We start from the raw sequence: 15976 nt of genomic DNA, 5'->3' as shown, positions 1-15976 counted from the left end.
TGCTAAAATACAAGTGCTGCCTGTGTTGCGCTTGAATCCCGTATTTGCTGGTGCCATGGTCTCGCAACACAGGTGTAGATATTGGGGCTTCACTGAATGCTTTCAAGCTGATTCAGACATTTTGTACAGTAGCATATGTTTTCTCAGCATGCTGAAAAATGGAGCTTGTCATTTCAGCAGCCTCCTTGCTCAAGGGTTTGGCAAGAATCACAAGGTGCTTGAGCAAATCAGTTAGCTGAGGGCAGAGTCTATTTTGTTGGCCTTACCACCAAAGCTGAACTTGCCAGATTTAATGATCCCCTGAACTGAATAAGGCGGCTCAGAGAGACCACAGACTCTACAGAAAAGTTCTCCTCAATTTCAGGGAACACTGGAGCAGCCTCACAGTTCTGTTCTTCTTCCTAACTTCTTTCCTGTTGTCTCAAGGCATTGCACAGCACCTCCGAGCCGGCTAGAATCAGCTACCTTTCTGCCGAATCCTTCAGTAAATCACTGCTGGCTGTTACACCTCATTAAACTTCAGTTCAGATTTTCTGTTCGACAGCAAGGAACGTACCTGTTATTTCTCCCAGTTTCTTTCCCTTAATGCTGCAAAGGAGCCATAGGTTACTGACTTCCAGAGAACAAGTGTAGTCTTTTCTTTTTTCCTGCATGGGAGTGATTGTAATTTGAGAGGGATGATCCTCTTCACTTTCTTAGAGAGGATAAGAAGGATTCTTTAAGAAGAAATGAAAAGCACATTCTACACAACAAAAAGTCAGCAAAAATTGACCTCTTCTAGAAAATCTCACAGTGCTGAAATCAATGAGTTTGTAGCATTTCAGACAGTTATATCTCCCATTTTGTTTGAAGAGACTCTGTTAACTACATAGGAGACAGAAGAGCAGAAGCTTGCAGGTTGTTTACAAGAACAGCCAGCAGAGAGTCAGGAGAAGGCAACACATACTAAATTCAGCAATGCATGATGAGTATCCTTAAATGTATTTTCGATATCTTTGCATGCCCTTAACAGTTCTTGAAAATAGTGAGATTTAAGCACAGTACTTCCATTGAATTGGAGCCAAGAGCCCTAGATACACAGTCAGCATCTATCTGTATTAATTCCTATACTGTGCACTCACTTCAGAGATTCTCTGCAAGGATGTAAGGGTTTGTTGAAGGATTTGCCCATGAACTCATGGTTGGCTTTGGATATATGTAAGAAAACTGCCTGGCATAGGCTGTGCTAGTTTTCATCTCAATTGGAATTTTTTAACAAATTGCAAATGGTAATAAACTGTTTCCCTAATGGAATAGGAAGGCTGAAGTTAGATTTTGTTGATACATTTTGGTGAGAGGTGTTCCTACTTGCGAAGGATAAGAGTTTTGTTCCTCACATTTCAAATAGGAAATATGTAAATGCCACTATAGTTAGAGCAAGTGTCCTATCTTTTAGACTTGAGTTGCCCCTCACTTTTCTGGCTAAGTAGAGCACTGCTCACAAACAGAATCAGATGAGAATCAGTCATTCCCTGTGACTAATCTCCCTTGTTCTTCACTAAGCTATAGCATAAATAATAATAGCAGAATGTGCCTCTAATACTCTAGTGGTGCCTCTAATGACATGGGTACTGGTGGGATAAGAAAAAGCAGTGGGAAACTGGCACAAGCCTAAATTACTGCTTTGCAAACTTCTTACTATGTATTTCCATTTAAATACGTGTCATCCAATTACATTTTATGTTGTTTCAAGTGTATTCCAAGTGAAGTCCTGGATGATGGGTGGTTTTGCAGGTTTCTGCTTGATATAAGAGTATTTTTATTTAAATATTCGACACTCTTCAATGAGAAGTGGTTTTGGACCCCCAAGCATGTAGAATTTACTGCTTACCTCTGTGCTGAGGACTTACCAAAAAAGACAGAATTTGAATTCCCTTCGTAAAATTGATTCCACTGGTTCTGCACATTATTCTCCCTGTCTCCCATTTAGCATGTTAGTTTGCTGACAGTAGAGTACACAGCACTTAGCAGCTGGTTTGTGGAACCATCAGTCAGGAAATTATATGATAAATAGGAGGTAGCCAGGTTTAGTGGCACTTTATTCTGCTTCAGCAGTTTTAGCCTGACTTTGGAAAAGTCATCATGTGGTATATTTTAAGGATTGCAACAGGAGATGGCTACAGTGTAGTAACTTATTACATGTACACTTGAGTTATGATGTTCACCAGCTGTATTGCTCATGTGTAAATAATAAAGTGTGAGATGCATAATTATGTTGGGTTTTGATATGCAGCTCTGTTGTAGTCAGTTCAGGGCTGACTGAGACAGCTCCCTGTGCAGTGATGGAGTATGTCTGCTTCCCAGATGGAAATGGCAAACAAGATGCAACCAAGATGCACAAAGGAGCTTAATGTGAGAGGACTCAAAAAGGTGTTCTTGGAGATTTATATCCCGTGTGTTAAATAGAACTTGCTGGTGCTCTGCACTGCATAGGCCTCGCAGGGGGGAATCCCGTTTTTAAGCCATTTAATATGCATTTTCCATTCCCCCGATAGGGAATGATAGATGATCACATTCAACTTCAGCGCTGGTCCTCTGGAGAATTAAACTATGCTTCTCTGTGTACATGCTGGCATTGCCTTCCACGCATCGATGCCCAGGCTGGATGAGCATGGGGCAGCAGGTTGGCTCTGCGGCCTGAACGAACTTGCTTGCCAGGGCTCGGTTCAGCCTGTCCTGGTAAGCATGAGTAAGGGTAGCAGAATCCTTGTGGTCTCACCTTTGCTCCGCAGGCCTGCCCGTCAGAGGAGTGTAGGGCAGAGGAGGACTTGCCCACACAGCTCCAAGGAAGGGAGCGAGTACTTTATTCATGGAAAAAAATGATGGCAGAATTTCTATTTCAAAAGCCTAGACTTCTGCTTTAAAACCTGCTTGCTTCAGCTTACACTGTTACAGTTGATAGCAGAGAGGGAGGGAACAGAGCGCAGAACAGGGAGATACACTAAAATATATCTCCTGTGTCTCTCTTCCCCTTCTCCATGTTGGTAGTTGGCGAAGAATGCATTTCATGAGGTAGAGACAAATATCTTCCGTTCAGACAATAACCATGAACACACAGGGATATCTGGTTATCTTTGACATGCCTTTAATCCCACTGAAATCAAGGAGTGCTCAGCACAGGCATAGAAGCTTCCTGTCTCCAGCACATTGTTATGCATTGCGTATTTAGGTGCAGTTTGTACAACAGAATTTGAATTAAAGCTATCATGAGGTTGGTTTCCTGGCTCACATTAGTAAGCCACATTTATTTTTCGCTTATGGTGCTAAGCCCTGAGTCAGTAAATGGCAGAAATATAATGTGGCTGATCACACACTAGCTGATGTTTCACAAAAAGAAGCAGTGAAACTGGGCAGGCAGTTTCAAGTGTTTCCATGTTTTCCTGAACTACTGGAAATATTTCTGCAGAATTTACATGATTTCCCCTTTGTCTCCTCCACTTATTTCCTGAGGGCCATGATTTTTTATTACTCTGTTCCTTACTCCTGCTTCAAAACATAGTAACAGACCAACTCAACTTCTGACAAATACCAAGGGGGAAAAAAATCCATTTTCTTACCCTCACTATTTGGTTGAGGCAACTGTTTTCATAGATAACATATTCTAAGAAGAGGATTATGTTTTTCTGAATAGGAAAGGCAGGAAATACAAAGAGAAGATACCTTAAGAGTCAGCAAGCAAAACTGAAAGAGCCTTGGTTTTACTGAGAGCGCGTAATTAAGGATTTTCTAGGAGCATTTCAGTAAATCCGTAACATGACCTCATGTCTGTTCTTGTCAGTCTTTAGTGTCGGATAAACACATGACTTCATACAAAGTGGCAATCAGGTAATAACTGGGAAGGATCTGTTTGTTTTGTGCCATTGGAGACACTTAGTATTTCTCATTTGTGGAACTATTTGAATTCTGCACGTTTGGGATGCAGCGGTGAACAGAGTGTAGACAGAAACATTCTTTACGCAAACAAATTGCAAAGGTGCACCCTGTATTGTTTGGAGACTTGTAGTCTATTTAAATTCTGTCATCCGAAACCGGGAGGCGATTTTGTTACAAAAATGGTCGGAAAATGTGGAGCAGGCTTGTGCTGGGCCCTTCCATGCAGAGTGCCCATGGGATGTGGGGTGAGCAGGGGAAGCTGAGGCGCATTCCCCTGTCTGTCTGGAAGCAGCAGGAAACAGGAGTCGTGGCTGCTGCCAAGCTACCCTTCCCGCTAGCACCTTGGAGCGGATGGGGCAGGGAGTATATCGAAGCTGTGGGTCTGTGGGCCTCCAGCTGCAGTGGCAAAGAAAGCGCCATTCCTTTTTAAGGGCGGTATGAAATTAATCCTCTTGTCCTGAGGCACATTCCTCCTGAAGCCTCCATTGGTGCGATGCAGTTAAGCATCTCCAGTACAGCCTTTCCCAATTGCCTTTCCCTTTTAAGTTCATTGTCTGATTTACTCCAGATAGTCATTTCTCAGCATGCTGCTTCAGTTTTGCTTTCCGTTGTCTGGCTGCGTGTATATCTCTGCTGATAAACTTCTTCATTTTATTGTATTCTTTGCAAAAGCCTTTTTTTGCAGGATGTATTTTCTTGTTTTAATAAAAAATAAATAAATCAGGAATGCTTATGAAAGGCTTGATGGTCCTTTTGATCTGACACTTCACATATGGGCACTGTAATTATTTATTAAAGACTTCTTTACGTCCCTTTCTATTTAAGCTATAAAAAGAGAATATTAAAATTAGTAAATACATATTCATGCAAATACTCTGGGCCAAACTCTCCTCTGAGGCAGAACTTGACTGACTGCAACAGGAAAGGAGAATTTGACCCCTAATTCATATTGCTGTTGACACACTTTGCAATACCTATTCCATCATTGTTTAATGTTAAAGAGACATTTGAGATACTCAGATTTGGGAACCTTGCTTGTTTTTTCAGATCCGCCTCACCTTTTTCCAGCATTCCACCCTCCTGTACCAATTGATGCAAGACATCATGAGGGGCGTTACCATTATGAACCATCTCCCATTCCTCCTCTGCATGTGTGAGTATTAAGTATTCTCCCCGCTTCGGCTGGCTGTGGTGCCTAGAATGGGCAAGTATTTGAATCTTTATGTACTTGAAACTGCATTTGGAGCACTTTGCCAGTCTAATCAAAGATCAAGATTTACTTTTGGAAGGCATCAAGTTTATCTGTGAAGCAAAACCAGGCTGGTACCTAAGGAATTCCTCTTACGATAGGTAGCTGGCAAGTGTTACCTATGTGTTTTACCGACATCTATTCTGTTTGCTGCCATTCTGTAAATACTAAATTAAAAAGTACTGATCTCTGTGAAATACTGCCAGGCAAAACATGTATTTTGTTTGGATTAGGCTTGGGATTCTTCACAGCTAAAATTTCCTCTCATGCCAAAGCTTTTTTTCTAGTGATTGCTATGACGCATAATGAAATTTTTGGTAAATTTTTATAGTCCCTGTTGTGTGCACACACAGGCAATCAGTTGATTGATGGGAATGTCACCCAAACAAAATGGCAAATGTGATAGAGCACATGGTTTACACAAAGATAAAAGAAATGAATACCAGTGATAACGTGCATTAGAGAAAGGTGCTAGTGGTGAGATCCTGTAGAAATAAATATTATCTTATTCTATATGGGGAGACAGATACCAGCTTCACAGAATAAAACAGTTGTTGTGTCCAGAAAACTGCTATATACCATTAAAAATGAAGCCCCAAAGCAAGGCTTAGTACTTCTCTAAAAGGCTTGATATATACATTTAATCATATCTGCTAATCACCTCTCATACTGAGAAAATAAAAGAAGAAAAGCACAAGCCATATTTTGAAGAATAATGCTAGTTGTTTAGATGGCAGATTGCTTTGCTATGGCTATTAGTTACAGCTGTGTAATTACATATATGCAGAAGAAAAATGAAGTTGTTTTAAAACAAGTCCTCCTCTGTGAGCAGAATTAATTGATATTAACAATCCTAACTACATGCCCAAGTACACACACAATATTTTACTAACAGTTTTTTGGATCAGTCTTCTTTTACTGAATTGTAATTTCAGAGCAAATTTGCCTGGAGGTAAGTAATAAATCTGTTTCAGTCTTCCTTGGGCATTAGAGGAAAAGTGAGTATTTATAGAAAGAGAGAGTACAGAAACTTGTGATTTATTACTCAGAGTTCCTCTGATGCATCAGTATTTACACCACAGTCAGCCACATAATAAAATATATTCAAATACACCAAACAATTTTTTATTTAAATTTGCTACTAAAAAAATGTAAGCTGAGGGTGACAGGCTCATACAGACTGAGCACATTTATTCTAGATTTTGCAGTGCATATGAATATTCTGACTAGATAATTTTTGACTTTTTCTCTTATTTTGTAAAGTAAAAGAAAACAACTTCCAACTGGAAGTTCTGGAAAATGATCCTGCTCCTTCCAAAGCTGATGGGAAATTTGTCCTTCATGAGAGCAAGACTGGGATAGGAAGCACCAGCAAATAATTCCCGGGGTTTCCAAGCATACTATAAACTAGTGTACCAGTTCCACAAATTGCCAGAACAAGGGTGACAGGACTGAGACTGATTAAGTGGTGAATTAGATCTGAAGTGGATCACTGAAATATTTTAACTCGGATCAGCAGAGCACCATCTTCAAGCTCTGGGCACCATCTGTAAGCATTCGCTGAGACTTCTCTCTCCTATGCTGTGTGGGGCCCAGGCTTGCTATATGCACTGCCCGGGGATCTCTCCGGAGCCTGAGCCCCATGGGCCCCAGGCTATAAGATTACACTGTGCAACTGAGAGCAAAGTTTTGCAGGTGGGCTGAATGCGATTCTCTAGTTTAGATAGGAAATTGGGACTAGTACCCTATACTGACAGAACTGCCAGGATTTTTTTAAGACCTAAAGAAGATGTTGAGAAAGGCAGATTAACATCTTATTTGGAATTTAGCAATAATCCCCTCTGACACCACACTCGGTTACTGAAATCAATGTCCATTCTAAAGAAAGATGCCACTTCCTGAGTCGCAACACGCCTGCTTCCAGCCTTACGCTGAAGTAGTGAGTCAACCAGGCCCTGCATAGGCTTGTAAGAGACAAGAAGATCTTAGCATGATGTGATATGACTGCAGGCAGTTGCTTTAGAAACACTCTCTGATATGAATCCAAGCTCTAAAATGAAGATTTCCTTGATATTGTCTGTTTATTTTTCCATAAACTGTGTAGATTCTTCCACTCATTTACTTTATGTCACTACTGAAATGATGAACTGTAATAGACCCTTAGAGCCATTATGATCTATGTAATTAAATGTAAATATGCAATTAGAGACTAAAAAAAAGCCTGTCAGACTCTAACAGCTTCTTTGTAGGTGTTAAGGTTTGTCATGCTTTTGCAGTTTTTAGGAATACCCTTTAATGGACATACGTGATAGACACCGATGGTTTTCTTATAAGATTTACAGACCCTTATGTAAATATTACTTAGGAATGTCAGGTTTTGGATCTTTTGGAGCCATTACTTGTATTGCTGTCCTAATAATATGAAAAAGAGGAAAAAAAAGGAGAGAATCTGCTATTCAAAGTTATTCAAGAATTCTGAGAGAAAATGAGTAGAACACCAGTTGGGATACAAATGTTTACCCTCAGCTTCATCAATGACTTCATTGTGTGAGTGATTTTCTCCTTCAGCTTCATAGTACCCTCAAATGTTAAAAAAAAGGGCAAAAATTGGCATGTTCCCAAATATCCAAGCTCATAGAAATATGTTCCAGAACCTGTCAAGCCTTAGTGGAATTAGTTAGTAATAATACAACTGTAGAAAAAATGTGGAAATGAACTCGTTCACATGATACCTACAACATATGCACATAATTTTGTATAACGACCAAGTAGAATAAAAAAGATGAGGAATTTTTAAGGTGTTACAGGGAATTCTTAAGGTGTTACAAGCCTCGTATGTAGTTCTAGCTCTAAAGATTTTTTTATATATATATGATTTTTGTAGTTTAATTGCTAATGGGCAGAACTATTGTATCCCAAATTTCACCCTGGAGCCAAATTTTATAACTGAGTTATAAACCCTAAAATAGGGGTTTATGTTTATGATGGAATTGCTGACAGATGCTTATGTGTAGTAGGACTAGCAGGCACTGCTGTAATTATGCTATCGTATCCTATCATTAAAGATTTCAATTGAAAGAGGTTTATAAATTGCTCTTCTTCTTAGATAAACCACCCTACATTAAGGCATCAACGATATGGTGCAGAATTAAATTAAAATCTCATAAAATGAAATATGTTCTGTATTAGCTGTTTGACACTTAATTTGCCTCTGAATGAGTAGAGGAAATCACAAATTAACCTGCCTTTGTTTTTCCAACCATGGCTTATTAGGTGTTAGAACAACTGCAATTACAGCCCAATAATAACCCCCAACCCTTATGAATATGTACTGAAATGTGTCACTTTGTGTTATCAAAACCTGTTTGTTAGGACTGGTTAGTTATCCTGGAATTTCTACAGTGCATCTTCAGTTAACACTTCAGGGGAAATGTATGAAACTCAAGTTGTTCTTTAATGACAACATATGAACAGTATAATTGGAGCTGGAATGCATGTTTTCCCTTTTTTCAAATTCAAGGCATGAATCTTAGTTTTCAAAATATTTCTACTAAACTGTAATTCAGTTTTACTGCTTTGCATTGAAACAGCAAGTTATATTACTTGTTAAACGTCATGTGATTGAAACATATCAAAAGAAACATGGCTTTAATAGTCCTCCTGTTTGTTTTTTTGTTATTGCTTTGGTTTGACTCTTTGTTAATTTTCAAAATTGATTTCTAAAGCAGTGTACTAGAGCAGAAACCAAAGCTAAACTGTTTTGGTCCTTAACGTTTGCAAGGCCATCCAATAGAGAGTAACACCTCTCCAGTCAGTGTACAGTGATTCAAAATTTTGCTTCTAATGAGGGTATTTATTTAAACATAAATTACTATTGTGAACATGCTGATTCTTATACTCCGCAAGAACCAACTTAAAATTTACTGTCAGCTAGCTCTTACAGTGTCTGATGTCTTTGCTGACATTGCTTTTGTTGGAATGAGAGTTATTGTTAGGACTGAGCAATGGAAGAATAGTGAAATCCTGATTATGGTAAAGCAGGTATAAATGAGAGTAACTTTATAGTCCTGTAACTTTATAGTCCCATAACTTTAAAAATCTGACTTAGGTAGCATAAAAGTTTTTATATATTAATTAAAAAAGACTCTCAAGGTAGCAGCAAATTTCTACTCACAGATACAACTGAGTGGTTTAAGAAGTTACTGCACTTGGTCATTCACTCCTGTACCTTTAATGAGTTGCATTAACAGGTAGCGTGAAAGCTCTCAATCTGCTTCATTACCTGGTTGGGATGGATGGCCTTTGAAGGTGACCTTTGAAAAGCGTTCTGAGAGTTGTTCGTTGGCTGTGGCAGAAGTACAGTCCAGCAGATGCAGGCCAGGGAGGAGCTGCAAAGCAGCAGCATCTGCAATGGCTACAGATTGGTGGCCAGTGTATTTCTTCAGGGCTGTTAATGGACATTTCATAGGAGGCTGGTAGAAAGTTGAAGTTTCAGAGCTGAACATTGAACAAGATGTACCATGTATGTTCCAAAACATGTATCCATTTAGTCATCATCTCCCGTTCTCTTGCCATCTCATTTTATTTGGCCCAGGACTCTGAGTAAGAGAGCATGATGTTACCCATATGCTTATGGCCAGGGAAGAAGGCGCTTACGAGGGGGAAGCTGCAAACTACACTTACTGTCTTGTAGCTTCTTAGAATGAGCAAGACTCCAGGCCCCTTTCCTCCCACTGCTCCTTGAGGCTGGTGGGATCTGAGCTTGGCAGTCTTAGCTCTGAACCTGCAAATGCTTTTGCGTATGCCCAACATTGACCCCATGAACAGATATTTTGAATTCTGTGTGAATGAACCAGCACTAAAGCATGTGTCTGTTTGCAGAGTCAGGTTCAAGTTCATAAAAAGAGAGTCAGATTCTTGGATATGTTACTTCATACCTAATTTATACAGACATCTGTTACACAAGGGTGAGAAAGAAAAGAGGGCAGGCCAGACACTCCAGCTTTCAGCAGCCTCTGATTTTGGACCACTCAGTATGATGGGGGATGTCCAAATGCAAGAAGATTAAAGCATTGGCCCCACAAAATATCCTTAATTATTAAGAAGCGCTTGTCATACTGTTGATAGGACATTTAGGTTTTCTCAGTCTCATCATCGCTATTCTGATTTTTCCTTAATTCTTTCATTCTTAAGCTCCTATTTCCTTTAAAAATCTCAATGTTTTTAACCTCTAAATGTTTACCAGCAGCTTTACCTCGGTGTACCTCTAAGCCAAAGACTTGGCAAGGAGTTCCTCAGCTTGTTAGAGGATTCATTGATCCTTTCACAGTGGGAATGAGAGCCCCACCCAGTGTGAAAAACAACACTGGTTAGATTGGCTTTCATTACTTTAGGACTTGGAACAAGTTTTATGGTTTAGCCGGGAGCCATTGAAGAAGAAAGGCTGAGAAGCTCTTGGGACATTAAAAGATGGCTGTAGTTACAGCTTTCCAAAATCATTTATGAAAGTCTTTTCTGTAAGCAGAGCGAAATCTTATATTAAATAGGCTGCAGCTGAAGAAACGTTTCCCTGGAAGTGGGGAAGGTGTAGCATCAGTAATGAGCGGATGCTGATAGTCTACGAAATTTTTATAGCAAGTATCTGAGAAGGTAGGAGGTATGAAGTGGTGACTTGTTAAAAGTTGTTCAATGTTTGCTACAATGGGTATGTGTGTTGTATGCACTGTCGGTAACATGTTTGCCTCTCTCTGTTGGTGACAGAGCAGTGCTCAGATGATAATTCACAGCTGTAAAGCAGCAAGGCTGGAAACCTGCACATAGACTTCAGCAGAAGTTTTTCCATAGTTTTTCTTCGGTGCAAGGCTTTTTACAAACCAGGGCAAGAGGAAGCTTGAGTCTAGACTAGGACTGTGATCTCTCACTCAGTGTATAGTGTTGCATCATAAAGAATAGTGAATCAGTGTTTTGTTTAGCTGTAGCTACTTGTTTAGTAATATTTACCTTAAGACTTACTGGTCATAAATTCTCCTTTGCAAGAACACTTGCAAAGCAGGTTCAGAAAGAGACCATGTTCTTTCAATTCAGTGGAGTTTTGAAACTCAGTGGAAAGTTCAGAAAAGCAAATTATTCTGTTTGGTGGCATATCTTGATTTGCAGAAAAAAAAAGTGTGGGTTCTTCTCTTGCATTTTTTATTCTGAGAGACAATTGCAAGAAAAAAATATGTCCTCTGAACTGAAATAGGTAAGTATTTTTGAATATAGCTCTTTTATATAGGTTCATTAGATTGATTCGTTTAGTTTTAACTGTAGTTCAGCGTTTCTACAGACTCAGTTCAACCCATATTTCTCACAGATTTGCTCTCTTTCTACTCAGGAGAAACGGTCAATATTGAGAAAAAGAGTGTCTTACTTAAAAGTTAGTTTATGCTGGGAAATAAATTCTAGATCAAATAAGAATTCACTGCTAAAAATCAACCCTGCTTTAAGCAGGCGCATTTACATGAAAGTCAACAGAACTGCCTCTAACTGCGCCAGATTAAATTTGGTTCACATCATTCATCTGTTTCTCTTGCGGATAATACTTTGTGACATAATCATTTTCTCTTGAGTAGCTAATTGTAATGCCAGGGAACTACAGATTTGTAAAGGAGAAACAATAGCAGCCGGTAAGTGTTGCATTAGCAGAGGGCCTTTGTTCTTCTCATACAGCTCGATTGATTTCAGAAAGGTTGGAGAAGTTACATCAGTAGAAATAAGAGGAGAACTGGGGTGAGGTTTTAAATGTATATGGGGAAAACAAAACTTATAAAATGCAATGATTTATTTGTGTTGGAAATATTTTATAGAAATATTCCCCTAGATTTTCTATGAAATTTTGATGTCTAGAAAAAGAAAACACAGGCCTCATTTTTTTTTCTTCCTCCATGCTTTTTCCTGGAGTCATAACAAGTTCCTGGAGGCTGTCTTGTGGCCTCATGGAAGCCCTGCTAAGCCATACGCGCAAGTGGGGTTCATTTTGTCTTTCTTCCTGTCACACAATGAACTGAAAATACTCAAGAAGCAGCAGTCCTCAGCCTCGACGAGAGAGGTATGCTTCCATCAGCAGGCTACTCACTGGCCACCACTCCTGACATAGTCACTTGGTAAAAGCAACAACTTGCAGCACAGCTTCCTGGGATGACGTAAAGGAAGGCAAGAGAGGGGAGACCCTTCTGCAGTCATTGGGAGTGCTCCTCTGCTAGTGCTAAAGGAAATTCAGTGTCTGAGCTAGACCTGAGAGGCAGTTTGGCACTGATTCTTCTGGTGGAGCTTAAATCCAAAGAAATTAATTCTTTAAGTGGTTTGTATGGATTGTGTTGTTGATGAGAAATAGCTTTTAGGTTTAGCAGTATTAAGGTATTACCATTGGGCAACACTGCCACTTAGCTGCTTTACCCCATCTGGGCAGTTAAAAGTACTTAGATGAATACTCAGGCTGCCAGCGAGAAGTGATACCCTAAGGCAGACTTTCAGACCAATGTGAATTAAGAGATGATGGAATCAAAATAAATGTCAACCAAAGTCCTGCCTCAGGATGCTTTCTCGCGCATAACATTTTTCTGCAAACTTGAACAATAACAAGGAATAACTTCGAGTGTTTGGCGTGCTCTGTGTGTGCGGATGTTTATGTGTGAGTGTGCATATTCGTCTGCATCCCCTTTGTATAATACATGCACTGCGTGCATCCTCTTTGTATAATAGGATGGATGTCTTTGCCTGCATTTATCATGGACTTGGACTGATTTATTCTAGATATGTACAGTTATGACGGATGGAAGAATCTATCCAGTGTCTGTAAAAGTTTGAAAATTAGAAAATATGAACAAAACAAGTAGAAAAAAATAATTCATACATGAAAACATTGAGCATATTTTCATTGATGTATCATTATATTAATGTAACATACAATCAAAAATACATAGAATAAGTACAATGTTGTAGTTTTCTCTTTGAGTAATCTATTATCTCATTCTGTTATCAACTGCAAAGAATGCAAGCTCTAAATATAGTGCACATTCAGAGACTCTTAGCCTGTGGTTTCTTGGACAAAATTCCTGTGTTCTTTGTGCTGTAGTCAGCAGTATTAGTCGAGTGAGCAGATATTGACTGTGGTATTCACGTGCAGTGAACCAGAAGCAAGCCAACTCTATAGAGGCTGCTGTCAAACTTGTTGCAGTGGCCTGTGAGGTACTGGACTGTGACAGACTCCTTTTTTTTTCAGTACAATTCTTCCACTCATGTTAAATCTTGCTTCAAAGAGATCTGAAATGTTACAGTCTTAGCATTCTTTCTTTCTCTTTCTTTCTTTCTTCCTTTTAAGTGTATTGGTGAGATTTCTGTGTTGTGAATTGGAAGTTCTCCCTCAAGTGAGAGTAGGTATAAACTGGGAGAGATACAGGCAATGTGTGCATCTGTAGTGTAGGAACAGGGAGCATCTTCATCATATTCTCACACAATCTTTCCCCTACTTAAACCCTCTCCTCCCCTAACAAACGAATCATGTCCTATAATCTTGGAGTATAGACTGAATTTAGTTCTGATTTTTTCCCAAGGAAGACAAAGCAAAAGTGTATGTAGTATCTTGTTGCTCTTTTTATTTCCCCTCACACAACCAAGTATTCGTTTGTGTGTGTGTGTGTGTGTGTGTAGAATACATATATATGTGTGTGTATATATATGTATTCGTATATCTGTAGTGGAGAACAGGCTCTGGCGCTACTGTCAGCTGTCCTTCTGAGATGCGAGAGACTAACTAGCTGTTCCTTGCATGTTCTTTATCATATCATACTAGAGAAAAAAAAAAAGTCCTAATTCCACCCTAAGGAAAATGCACAGTGGGCATTTTATTCGTGTGCCTTAGGGTAGACTGGGCCTACATTTGTAACAGATGATATTGATTCATGGAGGAAATGATTTAAAGGAAAATGTTATACTGTTTGATTTTTGCTGTCAGGATGCTTTATATGGCCAAAAAAGGATTTGAGACCTTATTTTAGAATGTACTTTTTGTTGAAGCTATGCCCTATGAGGTTCCTCTTAACAACCAGGCAAGAATATGTTGTTTAGTCCCTTCCAGCATTGAATCTGAAGGTCTGAGCCTACAGATTCATTATTACTACATTTATAATAACTTTCGTAAGGTTTTTCACAGGTGTTGTTAAGCTTCAGGGGATCCCACATGGGTTAGACACACAGGCAGAACATCCTGAAGCCCATAAGTGAGGTATACAAAGCTTCTGAAGGAACTGACCTATCTTCTTCTTGAAAGCATTATTTATGAGGTGCTGTGACTGTTGGTGTTAAGGATCAACAGAAAAGTAGGGAGTATTTCACATGAGGGAGAATTTATAAACATATCAGATTTAAGTGGCTATATCTTTAAAGATACACATCTTTCACTCCTGTATCTCCTGTTGAAGTTCAGCCTAGATTTATCGTGGCTTTTTCACTGGCCTGTGTAAGAGAAGATTGATAGTCTAGTCCAGTTTATAGAGGCTAGTAACACAAATAGCCCCATTTAACTGCATTTTAGACAGTTTTGGCGGAGAGGGCAGGAACCGAATGACCAGGGGTAATCAGATGTTCTCTAGTTCACTGTGAAAGATCACTGTCAATGTACATCATCAATGCAATACCAGGCAAGTTTTCGTGGCTGACCTCTGTCCTGTTTAGCTGTACCTGGACTGTGGACATCAGACTTCCATTTTGACTCTCTTCTAGGAGTTACGTTTATACTCATGCCATTAGATAAAAATGAATAGCAAAGATGGTGAGCAAATATGTAGGCCATCCTGCTGTTCACAGTTGTGTCCCTTGCTGACCAGTCTGTTCCCTCTGAGGTTTTTATCTGGACCCATAGTTACGTGTTCTTTTTAGAGAACTAATAATAATTCCAGTATTTAAACAATGCTTTTAATTCAAAGACTTCAAAATTTTTTTCATGCTTCTCTAAAAATATGTAGGCAGAACATTCATTTACATTGCACTTAATGCTTGTTTTTCACATACTTTCCCCTGTAACCACTTTAGAAGTAGTGTTCCCAACCCCTTTCTGGTTCTGGGGGTGTACTTGTAGAAAGGCACAACTTTGCCCAGCAAAGGCTTATTTAACTCCAGTTTTGTGCACAAATAAAGCAAGAACTGCAAGAACTGTAGTGTGAAGCCTTTGTCTCTTGTCTCTCCCAAAGGCTATGGTGTTCCAGGCATTATATATTCAACAGTAGTGAGAACTGACTTGCAGATTATGTGGCATCACAATGGTTTTCAATGCCTGCACGATCAAATAAGGAGACTGGCCTGTGTGAGAGAAAAGTTCTTAGCCTAACATAAGAACTCAGTGTTTTCCCACTCTGATTTGGTTGCACTCCAGTCGGCCAGTCTCCCCAACTGGACCTTTGATACTGTTGGAGAAAATAGAGGAAGTGACTATCAGTGGAAATATCTACTTTCCCCCTCCTAATTTGCATTTAACAGCGTTCACCTTTGATATAAGTTGTGCTCAATACAGGTGAGAATCCTGCCACTCAGGAAAATTGTTGATGACAATTTTTTTCCTTGCCTGCTATTTGCAGTGGTGCTTGGGGATGAGAGAATGTTATCCTCCAGTTTTCCAATAAGCTGTGCTTCTGGAAAGCCTGGAAACATTTATGTTTTCATAGGGTCACTTCTTGAATGGCAATGCTAGGTACAGTACACATACACATGGTACAGTCACTGAGTTGTATTAATAAGAACCACTCTCAAACTGGCTTTTCTTCCCAAAGTTAACGTGCATGG

At 39.4% G+C, this 15976-nt stretch overlaps 1 protein-coding gene across 2 annotated transcripts in view; it reads left to right on the top strand.

Moving 5' to 3' along the window:
* GLI3 (GLI family zinc finger 3) overlaps positions 1–15976 on the top strand; it is a 211881-nt gene that overhangs the window by 112912 nt on the left and 82993 nt on the right. For both annotated transcript variants that reach the window (XM_062569587.1, XM_062569586.1), the window contains exon 5: positions 4960–5065. In XM_062569587.1, the coding sequence (XP_062425571.1) occupies positions 4960–5065 (106 nt within the window). The remainder of the gene's footprint in view (positions 1–4959; positions 5066–15976) is intronic.

Source organism: Rhea pennata, chromosome 2 (genome assembly GCF_028389875.1).
Source record: "Rhea pennata isolate bPtePen1 chromosome 2, bPtePen1.pri, whole genome shotgun sequence".
NCBI classification, from domain to species: Eukaryota; Metazoa; Chordata; class Aves; order Rheiformes; family Rheidae; genus Rhea; species Rhea pennata.
Note: the sequence above shows the minus strand (reverse complement) of the source record. Positions and strands in the feature narration are given on the sequence as shown.